Source organism: Saccoglossus kowalevskii, chromosome 13, assembly GCF_978046115.1.
Source record: "Saccoglossus kowalevskii chromosome 13, keSacKowa6.1, whole genome shotgun sequence".
Taxonomy (NCBI): domain Eukaryota; kingdom Metazoa; phylum Hemichordata; class Enteropneusta; family Harrimaniidae; genus Saccoglossus; species Saccoglossus kowalevskii.
Genome location: NC_140653.1, coordinates 8,898,032 through 8,912,100, shown reverse-complemented (window position 1 = coordinate 8,912,100; position 14,069 = coordinate 8,898,032). Strand labels below are relative to the sequence as shown.

The window sequence follows — 14,069 nt, the reverse complement described above, 5'->3', positions numbered from 1 at the left end:
ACCGCGAAATGGTGGTTTCGCGTTCACCCCACCTTTTGCAAAACTATTTATTCCAGCTGGGCCAGTCTAAGTATGAGGTAAAGGTAGTACGTTTCAAACTTCCTGAAACCGCGTCGTCGTGTCGAACAAATTCTACATTGATATGCATATGAATGAATGAAAGAATGAGAGTATTGTCCAGAGCCGAACGTCCTATTAGAGTGCGCCCCTTACGTTGAAATGTCGGAGTAGTTTGTAAGGTCTCGTCGTCTACGATACCTCAGTCCGTGATTTCATCTTTCTCTTTTCTCGGTCGTGGCTTAGGCCATAGTGTTATACCAACATGAAGGTAAATAATCACGTTGTTTCAAATAAATCCGCGACGAAGTAAAGAAAAAAATTATTCAGATATTATCTACAGTATCTCAACTATCATTCGGTCCCTACGTTGTAGTCTTAACTGTGATATGTGTGCAGGATGACAAGGATTGTTTTGAGTGAACCACGCTTGGCTGTGAACACAACATGGCGACGTCCATGAAAAGTAGAGGGCTTACCTCACGATTACACATTCCGTTGAGTGAATAGTGTAGAAAGTGTGTTCCTTAATGTCAAAATATGTTTTGAATATATATATCTTTTTCAACAAATAACAGGTCAACGTAAGCTTTCCGGCGACTGGATGTCAAAAAATGATTGAAGTGGACGATGAACGAAAACTTCGGCCTTTCTATGAAAAACGTATGAGCCAAGAAGTGTCTGCTGAACCATTAGGCGATGAGTGGAAGGTAAATTAACACTTTTGGTAAATGTGTTTTTACCATTAGGGTTTGCCGTCTTTTTTTATTCACATGGATGAGTTGTTGGCAACAAGATTGAGAGGGGAACCATGGTCAGATGCCATATTGATTAGTTTTGTTGATCTGAGAGTAGTTAAATCTCTTGTCCTTGTTCTATGATTTAGTGAGCTCTGTGCAATTTTTCAATTAATTTAGTCCATAGCAGTAGTCATTTAAAATAAGTGATATTTGCAATATCCACATTACACCATAAACACAACTTGAGATGGTTGTTCCTATTGATGTCTAAAACACGCCAAACTGTTAACATTTTTGTATATCAGAATTTATACAAGAGAAACCCTTATTACACTCACAAGACAGAGCTATGTCACAATCAACAAACATTGCCAGGATCAATCACAAACAAGGCAATTGGTTGTGTGGATTAACATCTTAGTTTTTTCCCCAAAGCTAATGAAAAAAGTTACTTGTCTTCTACTGACACCCTGTTCTGGTCAATCAGAATTGAGCAATATGTATATACAGTAAACTTTAAATTGCTAATCAGTATATAGCCTAAACCTTACTTATTGAAAATCTTCCAGAATACTGTGGAATACTTTATTTTCGCTGAAAAGACTTTTTGGGCGTTTTGTTTTGAATTTATTTTCACTGATTTTTGATAAGGTGAATGTGAAATTTAGGGGAAAAAGTATATTCGCTGGATTTTATTTTCAAGTATTTTGATGTGATGGTGCACAGTCATCTAATCATTTTATGTTTTCATTGGATGTTCCCAAATTTTACCAAGATGTACATTTCTTTAAATAATTAAAAATTTTAATTCTTCAATTTTAGGGATATCTGGTGAGGATAAGTGGAGGGAATGACAAACAAGGATTTCCAATGAAGCAGGGTGTACTGACAAATGGACGTGTCCGTCTGTTGTTGTCAAAAGGTCATTCCTGTTTCCGCCCCCGTCGTACGGGAGAACGTAGACGCAAGTCTGTGCGTGGATGTATTGTTGATTCCAATCTCAGTGTGTTGAATCTCGTTATCTTGAAGAAAGGTGAGTGTCCATTTTTTTATCTGCCAATATTTGGATTCTGCCGCAAATTCGCCCAGGGCCGTTGAGTGACAATTTAGGGTTTTAAAAAAAATAAAATGGGACCAAGAAAAACTGCCCATTCTTTTAAGGTGTTATTTTAATCTTTTCTGATGCCTAAAAGTTTCACCATAGTAATTGACACCTATTCAAGAGTATGGGTTAGCTTAGTTTCGACAATGAGCTGTTATCGCTGTAAACAGTGTTAAATTATTCTTCAAATGCTAAGTTTATCTTTTGAAAACAACTAATATTTGAAAATATAAACCCCCCTAAAAATATTTGATAATTTTTTGAAAATAAGGGCCTACCAGCCATGAAACTGCCCAGGACGATTTTTCCGATGAGCAAATTTACGGCAGAATCCGGTAACATGCCATCATACAAGTTTTCCCAAAACTCAATTTAGTGTTGCTGTCCAGTCAAATTTTATCTGCTAAAAAAATTCATGATCATTAAAGTGGCAATATCTGTGATTTTTGTTTTAAATTTAGTGTTTGGATGCAATCAGTAAATGAGTACTTATGGATTGACCTCTGTGCATCACGATCTTATCTTAGACCTATTACATTCAAACTTCACACATACATCATACATAATATTATACATATGCACATCAATTTGTTTCCTGATCTGATTCAAGATGGCCAAATAACAGCCATTTTTGTACTGAAAAATCGAGCAAAATCATCAAAATTCTCAACTGTATACAGATGTCCTTTGTTCAAACTTGGTGCATACATTGGACATTATGAGACGGTGTTGCATGTCATTTTTAGGGATTGCGTTAACGCGGAATTACGCGTCCGGGAAGCATAGTTTTTCTGTGGGACGCATGAATTTTTCAACTGGTGAGTCCCTGGGATGCATCCGGTGAGCACACGTCTCGGTCGTATTATGATAGGTCTAAAGGCATTGTGTGCGTTTGCAATGCCATTGTCCCGCATACAAAGTTCATTGAGCTTTTAAATTCACGTACAATACTGTGCCATTGTCTTCAAAAACACCTATTAGCATCTACATTTCACAATAGAAAGTGTGAAGTCCCGTCTGAAGTACGGCGAGACAGTCAATACCAGGGTCAATACTGAGACCTGCTAATTTAACCGCCTAAAACTTACAATGTCACCCAGGGTAATTTTTCTCCAAAAAATTACTTTAACGAACCTGGTACGTGAAATAAACTTTATTTTCCTAATTTAATTGGTAACGAAATTATATTCTAAACAAAGTAAAAACGATCACAACTGCCGAGCAACAAATGATCACGGTTGCGCAATCCAGTCATGCTGAGTTTCACAATTGTTGATTATTACTCAGTAGTGATTATAATAACGTTTAAAAAAAACAAATTTGTTGAATTGTAATGAAATGCAAATAAAATTCAACTTCGTTTCGTCGTAAGCAAATAATTCCGGTCGCAAATTAACGCTCGATGCTGTCGAGTATCCGCCATGTTCCTCGTCTTGCATGGTTGACCTAATACTAGTAGGTCAAATCTCCAATTAACCAATAAAAATGCTGGATAACGCCAACGTGTTCAAATTACCATAGCTCATTTAAATATGTTAATGTTATTTAACACAACGCGAAAGAGATTTGCCGACGTTGTAGTACGATTATTTGGCTTGGATTTTTACGGGAAAACGGCATGATTTTTTTTTTCAAATCAAAAAATAGTTGTTTTCAAAAGATAAACTAAGCGTTTGAAGACTAATTTAACATAATTTACAGTGACAACAACTCAAACCGAAACGAAGTTTGCGCACTCGCGCTAGTCACAAAAAACGTACTCTTGAAATTGAATAAAAACTTAAACTCTATTTTAGGTGTCAGGAAAGATTGAAATGTCCGAAAAATGACGGCAAAATATTTAAATAACAAATATTAAATAAAATCTGCCGAAAAATCGCCGATTTCTTGGTCCCATTTAATTATTTTTTAAAACCATAACTGCCCAGATGCGAATTTACTGCAGAATCTGGTACTACTGAGTACTAGTATGTACAAATTTTGGGTGTATTGTTTTCTGGGGGCAATATTAATCGAAACAATGAACTATTTAATTATATAACACAAGTGACTTTGGGAAAAAAATAATCACTTTTCTAGAAGCCATGGATCGATTCGTTATTTGCAAGATCGCCTCCCCGGCAGGTTCCATGTGGCAATGCCTTTTCTTGTCAGAATCTTATTAAGTCTAAATTAAGTCTGACACCAGCTCATTTATCTTGGCTTATGAAGAACTTGAAGGTAAACCCAGTAATGATTTAAAATTTTTACAAGCAGCATTACATTTTAATAACAGTAAAAATAGAAGTAAACCATGTAAATAATGCAGATTGCTGACATGTAAAGGCTGGAATGAACATGTAAATAAAGTACAATATAAATGTGATTAATGCCTGTATGTTTATTGTGTAATAGTTCGTGCAAAAAACAATTTTAGAAAAATAAAGTGCGGTAGCGGCAGGGACCCCACATATTTTTAAGGGACCCACACATTTTATAAGGGGTGGGTCCCAGGGACTCCACATTATCGAACACTAATGCAACCCCTGATTTTGTTTTTCAGAACAGATTCAAATGGTGGCCATTTAGTATTAATGAATGTGGTTCTATTGCCATATCTCTGAAATGCTTTGACTGATTATGTTTAAATTTTAAATATTCATTATACATCATCTCATAGATATACAGACATATTGGTTTGAGGATCCAATTCAAAATGGTCAAATGGTGGCCATTTTTGTGCTGAAAAAAAATCTAGCATTTCTGGCTTTCTGGAAACAGATGTCAATTGTTATATAGATTTTGTTCAAACTTAGTACATACATTAGACATTATTGGTCCCTAATGCATGTCATTTTGTTTTTCATATCGGATTAAAAATGGCTTACTGGTGGCTATTTTGTTTTAATTAATGATGTTCCAGGGCAATGTCTCTCAAGTATTGTACTATGTTACTATAAACAAAATAATACAACTTTGATAACTAACAAGGACTGTGCCATGCTTGGCTTGTTGGCTGTGGTGTGAATTTATTGACCTGTTTGAACATCAGGAATTGAATCGCGTGTTTTTTTTGTTTTTTTTCACAGGTGATGCTGATATTCCTGGGCTAACCGACACCACTATCCCACGTCGTCTTGGTCCAAAGAGAGCCAGTAAAATAAAAAAACTCTTCAATTTAGACAAAAAAGATGATGTACGTCAGTATGTTGTGAAACGTCCTCTTCCTGAAAAAGAAGGTATGTAAAGTGATAGACGAAAAATGGATCACGATCGTCTGCTGAAAGAAATTGGTATATAGAGCACGTTCTGCCATGTTAGTTGGAATTTTATTACAACTGGTGAAAACCCACCACCACTCAATATTTTTTTTAAATATTTCAAATGTAGATGGTTTCTATTTGTTTCAGCAATGACTTTCAAGGTCATTATATTTGGTGTTCATACAATGCAAAATATTCTTTTGATTAGGAACGGTCTTGTAAAATGAGGGAAGATGTGTATTATTATCGGCCAAGGAAAGACTTTCCATTGTAAATTTTTTCCTCTGCTGAAATTATATTGATTTGCATGCTGTACCTCTTCTTTTTCCCATGATGCAATGCATTTGTTAGTCCCTGTTCGGACACTGTCTGAAAGAAGGACTTATGGATTGACCTTTTTGTGTGTTCAGACCTACATCTTAGACATGCCTGGACTGATTACATTTAAACTTCACACATGCATAATATTATACATGTGCACATTAATTTTTTTTCACGATCTGATTCAAGATGGCCGAATGGCTGCCATTTTTGTGCTGGAAAATCAACGAAATCAAGCATTTCTCGACTGTTTTAAAATGGGTTTTGTTCAAACTTGGTATATACATTAGACATTATGGGACCTTACAATTACTGACTGGTGGCCACTTTGTTTTAATGAATGTGGTTCTAATACCATATAACTGACTTGCTCTGACAGATTATGTTTAAATATTCATTATACATCATTTCGTAGATATACAGATGTATTGGTTTGACTGTCTGATTCAAAATCGCCAAATGGTAGCCATTTTAATTAATGCTGTTCCAGGGCAATCTCTCAATATGGATATGTACTTGGATCAGATACTGAATTTTCATGTTAAAACAAATCATTATAATCAAGCATCAGCTCCTGGATCCATAGCTCTGACATGTTTATGTTCAATCTATGGTTACTATAAATAAATCTATACATTATAAATTTGATAACTGGGACTGTGCCATGCATGGCTTGTTTTCAAAGTAGTGCCAATTGGATCAGTAGACAGTGATTAACTACATTCATGCAAGAATAAACTATTGCACCAAAATATCGGTGCCAAAAAATGCTGTTAAAAAGATTACAGTACTGTAAACCATATAATTTTATGTTATGAATTACGAAGATTAAGGATTTTATGACATTCATTAAGGCAGTTAGCAAGTTACTGTCATTTGGACTCCAGAGAAATGTTCACTGTCAAAAATTATGTGAAAATTTGTCTCTCAAAATTAAAACAGTTTATTCGAAAAAGGGTTTTTGTCTAATATGTTTGACTACCACTTATTAAATTCTTCACCAGGTAATATTTGTTAGTTTTGCTATATTATCATGAATATTGATTAGTAAATATCACTGAGCAGAATATAGTATGTTCCCCCATTGATAGGGAGGTTTAGTGGGTGGAAACATTAGGTTGACAATCATTTCATTCTTAAATATTTGACAGGGAGAAAACCAAAGACCAAGGCTCCCAAGATTCAAAGACTGATAACACCAGTTGTGCTACAACGGAAACGCCACCGCCTAGCTCTTAAGAAACGCAGGGCTATCAAGGGTAAGGAAGACGCCGCTGAATATGCCAAATTATTGGCACAGAGGGCAAAAGAAAAGCGTGAGGCAGTATTGAAGCGCAAGAGATCAGCTTCTATGAGAGAATCCATCAGGGAATCAACATCTAAGTCTAAGTCTAAGTCGAAATAAAAATGTTAAATATACTGCAATATTTACGAAATAAAAGTTGAATATCTGGCCTATTTCTGTTATGTTTCTTTCAATGTGTTTACTGGAGGGGAAAAAATTGTGTTGACCAATTTTTCTCGCCAATAACAGTCGTCAAATGACTTTCCCTGGTTGTGGAAAATTTCAATTGGTAATGCAGCAGGGCTAGCACGACAAGTGAAAATAACTTTGGTACCCTACTGTTATTGCAAGTATTCCTTGCATATTTGCATTGGCAAATGCTGATTACATGTTTAGAGGTGCAACAAAGTACATGTGATGTATTTCTTGATAAATGTATTTAAAATTGATCAATAGTTTCATGTAAATTGCTGAATAGTTTGATTATTGCTACCTTTAAAAGACTTCCTAAAAAACCTACTCAGATTGATTTGATACTTAGTAACGTACCTGTATACATGTCTGTATATACCAGTATACATTGTACCTTAGTAGGAGGCACTATTACCATAGATTTGAAATATCTTGAATTTAAGGGATTGCAGCAATTTAGATGACGTTTTTGTTGATAGTCAGTTGGCCAGTACCCGCTGTATTAGAAGTTGTATTTTGTGCAGTCGGCATTGTCATGGATACACATGGTACCGACACCTGAACATGTGCTAATGTTTGTATAATGCTCACTGCATCACTTGGACAAGAGCAGGGTGGCAAGCAACTCGACGTTGACCCAAGGAGTTTAAAGGTCCATGGATTACTGTAAGTCTAACTGCTGAATAAAACGTGTGTCGGTACGAAAATGATTCCTGCTGTAGTTCTAAACAAGATTCAAATACTATTTTTTTCAAATCAAATCCTTTGAAAAGCTTAAAGGTACATCCTCTCATGGAGATATCCGTCTAAATTTGTCCAGTATTGAATGGTCTTTGAAGTTAAGTTTTATGGCCAAATGGTTTGAAAGTACATGTGCTAATAAATGTCAATGCTCTGATGACTGAAGAGCGCCCTCATCTCTGGGGTGTTTAAAATGGGGAATTAACATTTCAATCTACTGAGCTTTGTTCTCAGTCTCGTGTCAAAGTTGAAAACTGAGACATTTGGGCTGTACGTTAATTAGTAACAGGACAGTTCACCTAAGGCACGTTATTGAACAAGCCTTTACAAACAGACATGGCATTTTTTTTTTTTTTATCTTGGTGGGTCTGTACATGACAATTCGTATATTATTGGAACAAGCCAAGTATTTTAGCATAAATCTGATTGGGTAAGGAGATACAAGCACTGTACCTTGATACTACTGATTGGGTAAGGAGATACAAGCACTGTACCTTGATACTACTGATTGGGTAAGGAGATACAAGCACTGTACCTTGATACTACTGATTGGGTAAGGAGATACAAGCACTGTACCTTGATACTACTGATTGGGTAAGGAGATACAAGCACTGTACCTTGATACTACTGATTGGGTAAGGAGATACAAGCACTGTACCTTGATACTACTGATTGGGTAAGGAGATACAAGCACTGTACCTTGATACTACTGATTGGGTAAGGAGATACAAGCACTGTACCATGATACTACTGATTGGGTAAGGAGATACAAGCACTGTACCATGATACTACTGGAATAGATTCCAGGATACAAGAAGGGTGGGGGTCATTGTTTAGAGTTGACAGCTGCATCAATAAGACAATATACATACTTATTTAAAGCAAACCAAATTTATTGGACATCAGCAACAGACTATGCAAGCTGGGAAACAAGGTATACATGCAACACTGTAGCTTAAAATTAAGAGTAAACCGTTCTGACTGTAAGAAGTTAACTTCTACAGAAGGGTACCAAACACTTATTTGTATTAACACTTTGCGGTAAGTATGATGAGCCAATATTCAAGCACCGATAAGCAAATAAATTAATTTGAAATTCATGTAAACAGATTTTACAAATCGACATGGCACAGAAGCGGTTGATGCTTTAACACACATACTATTTTTTTTCAAAGCATACATTGGTTTAATTTCTAGCCCTAAATTTTAAACTGGAAGTACATGTAGATGTGATTTTGTAACTTAAATAAAGTAAATATGTATTTCATGTATGGTTCTGTAGAAAAATCTGGGAGATGGTATTTCACACGATATTAACAAAATGAATATAACTACAGATTATGGCAATAATACCCTGGCGTACATCAAATCATACAGATTTGAAAGATGCTCATAGCGCAGCTATCACAACGATCATTAACAAGATATATCTGACTGGACTTATTTTGCAAGTATTCAACTGATTAACAATTATTACAGATGTTAGTTTAAGGTTGTTTGCAGGCATTTGACCTCTTAAATATGGTGAAAATTGTGGTTTCAAAAGTGGTCCTTAATTATAGCTTTGGATATTTGCCATAGCCTTTTGAATGTTTTAATCAGGTATAAAGGCATTATTTCGAGAACAAATGGTAATCCAAATAGTAATAATTATCCACCTTATAAATATGCTATTTGTTCACTATATGTCATTGGAAAATAGATTATTTTAACCATGTTAAATGTATTTTTAGCATTTTTTTACACTAAAAGTAGTTCCATGACCATGTTTTTTATGTCAATTTTGTGAAAAACATAAAATAAAACCATAGTGTAAAAATCATGGGAATCAGTGTATCCGTTAAAAAACCTGCAAACAACCATAAGAGTACATCTATATTGGTGAAGCAGTCATTCATAGTTTTACTCTCAAAGAGGAAAATAATCTTAGATCAGTCCTCTGAAGCTACTAACTTAGTTTGTTTCAGAACACAGTCACAGCTGTTGCGTTTTTTGGGCAAAGAACCTTGTAATCACGCCTGCCTTGTAATCAAAACTAGTCAGTATTTATATCAGTCGCACTGAATTGTGCTACCACCAGAGAAAAAAAAAACAATTTTGCTTGAGGTTGTCAAACAAAATTAAAAAAATAGCGAAAGTGAGTAAAAACATCTATTTATCCTAAATTAGTACTGGAAATAAAACATGTAAACAAATAGAATGTACAGGGCACTACCATGTGGTGGTGACTATCCAATTATGAAGCTTGAATGCTGGAGAACATGTACATTAAAATAAGAGTTAAAAGTGAGAAATTTATAAGGTACAAAGTACAATTACACTGCAACTGACAATTAAAACAATTATGGGAGAACACATCTTCCCCTCCTCCCTAAAGTATGCTTGAAAAAGTAATTACCTGACCAATCACACCAAACAAGATCACGACATTGGTTACTATTAAAACAAACCACTGGTCTCATTTTGTGCAAATGGTCTGAAATAACACAGACTTTAATACAAGCATCTGAATCAAGTGAGCACAGTGATGACAATACTGCACACTTAAAGGCAGTTCAAGCTGAATTCAAATGTTGCACTACTGAGCATGTTACTTCACATGTGCAATGCATTATGGGAGATTTTTGTACTTTTAAAATTACAAATGACAAAAAAAGTTTTTGCAACAATGCATAACGTGATATAAAAAGGGATGGCCAAGAATCTATTTACCATGTCATTGAAACTTCTACAAATAACACAAATGACTATGATTGCAGAAAGCTACAAGTATTGAGTATGTCCCAATCCTGCATTTTGAGCATGCATCATTTAAGCAGAAAGCATTCAGTCGCAGTTGGCAACTTTTGAATACATTTGCACTGCTAATAAGTGATTATTTTAGATGTGTTGAACCTCTGGAAATCAATTCTAGACTACGCTCCCCAGGTATTAACTCTTTCTACAAATACCATATTTTGACAACAAGGGGTACAACAAATTAGCATTGGTGTGTAATGTATACTTGTACATAAAATAACCACATCAGATTTGTTTACAAGTGTACTTATCCACACATGCAAAATAAAGTATTTACTTACAAAAAATGTTTGGTTGCGATTAAAATCTACAGAATACATGAATAAGAATGTGCGCTAAAACACTGAAATTATGAAAACGTACATTTCTATAAACGAACAAAAATGTATCTGAAATCACTACTGCCGTATTTGGGAAATGCATCCCTTGAATACATTTCTCTACTAGTTTTACCTTTTTTTCATTTCAAATACCTTTTCTTCCCCAGTGTCAAATGTTATGTTCCTAATATTGTCATGTTATGCGAGTTCATTTCTAAAACAAAAACCCTATCATCTCTCAATAAAACATTTCACATCGAAAATATTTTTGACCATGTTTGAATGTTTAACCTTTACAGCATCAAATTTTGAAGATGTTTCTAGATGTTTTTTTTTAGAATTTTGGACGAAGCAGACAATTTCCTATTGGCTGCAGGTCTTGATGAATATTTTGAAAAAAAATTTGAATTAAATCAGGCGGGTTATATTTTGTGAAGGTGGCTTAAGTTGACTTTGGTGCTTAAAAAGTTTAAACTACAAGTGTTGCAGAATTCATCTCAATTTGTTCACAAACAATTCTCAGTCTCTTGAATACAGTGTGCAGCTGTTTAAATCGATGGAGATCACGCGACTTTCAAAATTTCAGCAGTCAACACATTTGGTATTCGACAAAATGCTGCAACGGGCTAATAACGTCATAATACAAATGGTGTTGTCGACCATTCTGAGTAATATGTCCGAGATGATGAAATACAATCATATTGTTGAAAGCAAATGACATTTTTTTCCTATGATGCAATGCGTGAATCACATTCAAGACAATGAGAATTACAGAACACTGAGTCAATACAGCAGATGCACATTTCACATCTCTATATATTTTAGTACTTTTCTATAATTCAAACATTTTTCAAATAAAATACTTAAATTGTTCTAAAGCTGACAAAAACAATAAATCCATGTTCACAAGATAGGAGAATTTGGGTAAAATTATAACAAAGCAACAAATGCATAAAATAAGACTAAAATAAAATAATTCATCACGTCACCACAACACAACACATCAGCAATGACTGGCCCAAGGTCACCAAGTATTCCTGCAATATACCAATCAAGACTTATGAATGTACTTTTCACAGGATGTTTTGTTTTTAAAAGACAAGTGATGGATTTTCACATTTTGTGTTAAAAAAGAAAGAAATGGTATATGAACAAATGAAAACATACGATTAATAAACCAATAGTGGCCATTTTAACCACTCCCCGGCAGAGTGGCCAGCCATCTTAGGTACTGATTCTGACAATCGTATACCTAACAAACCAATAATGTATTTCCAAAGTTCACATTTCAGGCCAAAAATATATTATCAAACATTTGCCAGTCAGTCATCGTGATAATTAAAAGTACAGAAATTGCCCCCTGTGTATCGGTTTTGACAAGCGCTTTGCTTCAAGCGCAATAATCTATTCATACATTCATAATGTGACAAAAGTAGGTGTTTAATCAGAATACCAATCACTTGTATCTAAGTTTATAATCTGTACTCGACTATGGTGTGGGTCAGCCATGTGTGTGTGTGGTTGACATAGTAATGAGACCAATGTATTGGCCACCATGTTTTTTTGTTTTTTGTTTTTTTATTACCGGTACTACTCTTTACTGTTAATCCACCGCAGAGAGGGTGTACCTCCTTCTTGACACCTAGGGAAGTTATGAATGCAAGCATTAGCTTTTTTTTTTAGAACTTTAGTTTTCATGTTTTTGGTTTCTGAATCAAACTCTGCAACGTTTGTGGTCGAGCGAATTCGAGATGCAGTGGTGATGCTTTGAGTGTTTTATCAGCATCTGCAACATTACCATACTGACATTATCGTGGTGTAACAGCAAGTTTAACCATGCTCTTCTCTACTAGAAGCACATCCCGAGCCAGAAGAATACGTCCCCTCAAATTAATTTCTAATGAATCCATGGACGTAAATGATGCTAGAACGTCGCTACAAATTTTGTATCCATGGGTGCATCTCTGAATTTCAGACTTCAAAATTGAAATGTTAATACCAGCTATTATAATTTTTAAAATGATCACCCAGTACCAGAATACCCTTTTTTCACATCTAGAATCATTCAGTTTTCCCCAAACTTGTCTACTCGACACTGGAGTTGATCTGAGAGATTATTATCCCCATGTGCTTCTAATAAAGAAAATATGGTCATGATGTTTATAACTTGCTCCTAACAGAGCATTCTGAAAGTTGTATTGTCCCCAGGTACACACGATTCATTGTCACTTTTGCTAGCATTCAGAAAAAAGATGAATATCGATACACCAGTACCGAGTATGTGAACAGCTCCTTCAATATGACTCAATAATCATAACGACAAATTCTATTATCAGTCTTTGTCTAACTGTTACAATACAACTTTCACAATCTCTGTATTCCTGTTCACCTGTCTGTGTGTCCACCTGCGTTCTCTCTGTCTATCAGCCTGTATGAATTATCTCAATCAATATTACAAATATTGCATAGTTTTTCTCATGAAATATTTCCAAGTTGCAGTTGTAATAACTTCTTTAATTCCTAATCAGTATTTTCCAATTAACCGTTTGTTCTGAGAATCATTCTTGTTATTATTAGCGTCTTATCGTTTCCAGCTCTGCATCTCTACCCTTTAGGGTTTGGGTGATGCAATCATCACATGCTGCTGCTGCTCTCATCAACAATGACACGTCACCATGGTAACAATATCACTGTTCTGTGAACTTTCCCTATAGGTTGTCATTTTAGATGTTATTTTTCGTTCATGCCTTCTCTTTTTTCACATCTTCTCGTTTACATTTGACGTTGTCGTCTAATAGTGAGAGAAGTTTGTCATTCCTTGTTGATAATTGCGATCACCTTGATAGGTGGAATCTTGCGACAGTACCACGTCTGCTTGCGACTTGAAGTCATCACCCAGGTAACTGTCCTGTGAAGAGTAAACAAATTTATTTATTTTAATTTATGTAAACAGATGTTAACGCTAATGTATTGTCCAATAAAGCTGATTGTAATTTACTTGATAAATGAAGTGAGCCAAGTCAAAGTGATTTACAAGACTGTTGCTGATTGGCTACACAACCTTAACAGCTAAAAGACAAGCCAATCGGAAAGCACCTTGTTTGTTGACAGTTTCTTTTAACAAATCAAATTGCGTCTTGTATAAATACTTTGACTCAGAGTTTTGTTGGAGCCTTATGTGAAATATTTGATGGTCTGCATTTGCAAGTGCTGTAAAAAATAATTGATGATACTGTTTTGAATTACTGTGGCCAGTAGTACGCACAAAGT

General features: G+C 35.1%; 2 protein-coding genes across 2 annotated transcripts in view; one reads left to right on the top strand and one right to left on the bottom strand.

Annotated features, from left to right (window-relative positions):
* Positions 1 to 212: 212 nt before the first annotated feature.
* Positions 213 to 6,920, top strand: LOC100367243 (small ribosomal subunit protein eS6-like). Its single transcript, XM_002741686.3, has 5 exons — positions 213 to 328; positions 636 to 767; positions 1,620 to 1,830; positions 4,968 to 5,117; positions 6,614 to 6,920. Exons 1-5 carry the CDS (start codon positions 323 to 325, stop codon positions 6,865 to 6,867), a joined length of 753 nt encoding a protein of 250 aa, XP_002741732.1. The 5' UTR covers positions 213 to 322; the 3' UTR covers positions 6,868 to 6,920.
* Positions 6,921 to 8,552: 1,632 nt separating this feature from the next.
* LOC100367396 (regulator of nonsense transcripts 1) overlaps positions 8,553 to 14,069 on the bottom strand; it is a 38,025-nt gene continuing 32,508 nt past the window's right edge. The window contains exon 21 of the mRNA XM_085506888.1: positions 8,553 to 13,707. Within this exon, the coding sequence (XP_085363014.1) occupies positions 13,591 to 13,707 (117 nt within the window). The 3' untranslated portion in view covers positions 8,553 to 13,590. The remainder of the gene's footprint in view (positions 13,708 to 14,069) is intronic.

Coding starts and splice junctions, on each gene's coding strand:
- LOC100367243 (XM_002741686.3), top strand. Junction 768..1,619: donor CATTAGGCGATGAGTGGAAG/GTAAATTAACAC, acceptor CTTCAATTTTAG/GGATATCTGGTGAGGATAAG. Junction 5,118..6,613: donor TCCTCTTCCTGAAAAAGAAG/GTATGTAAAGTG, acceptor AATATTTGACAG/GGAGAAAACCAAAGACCAAG.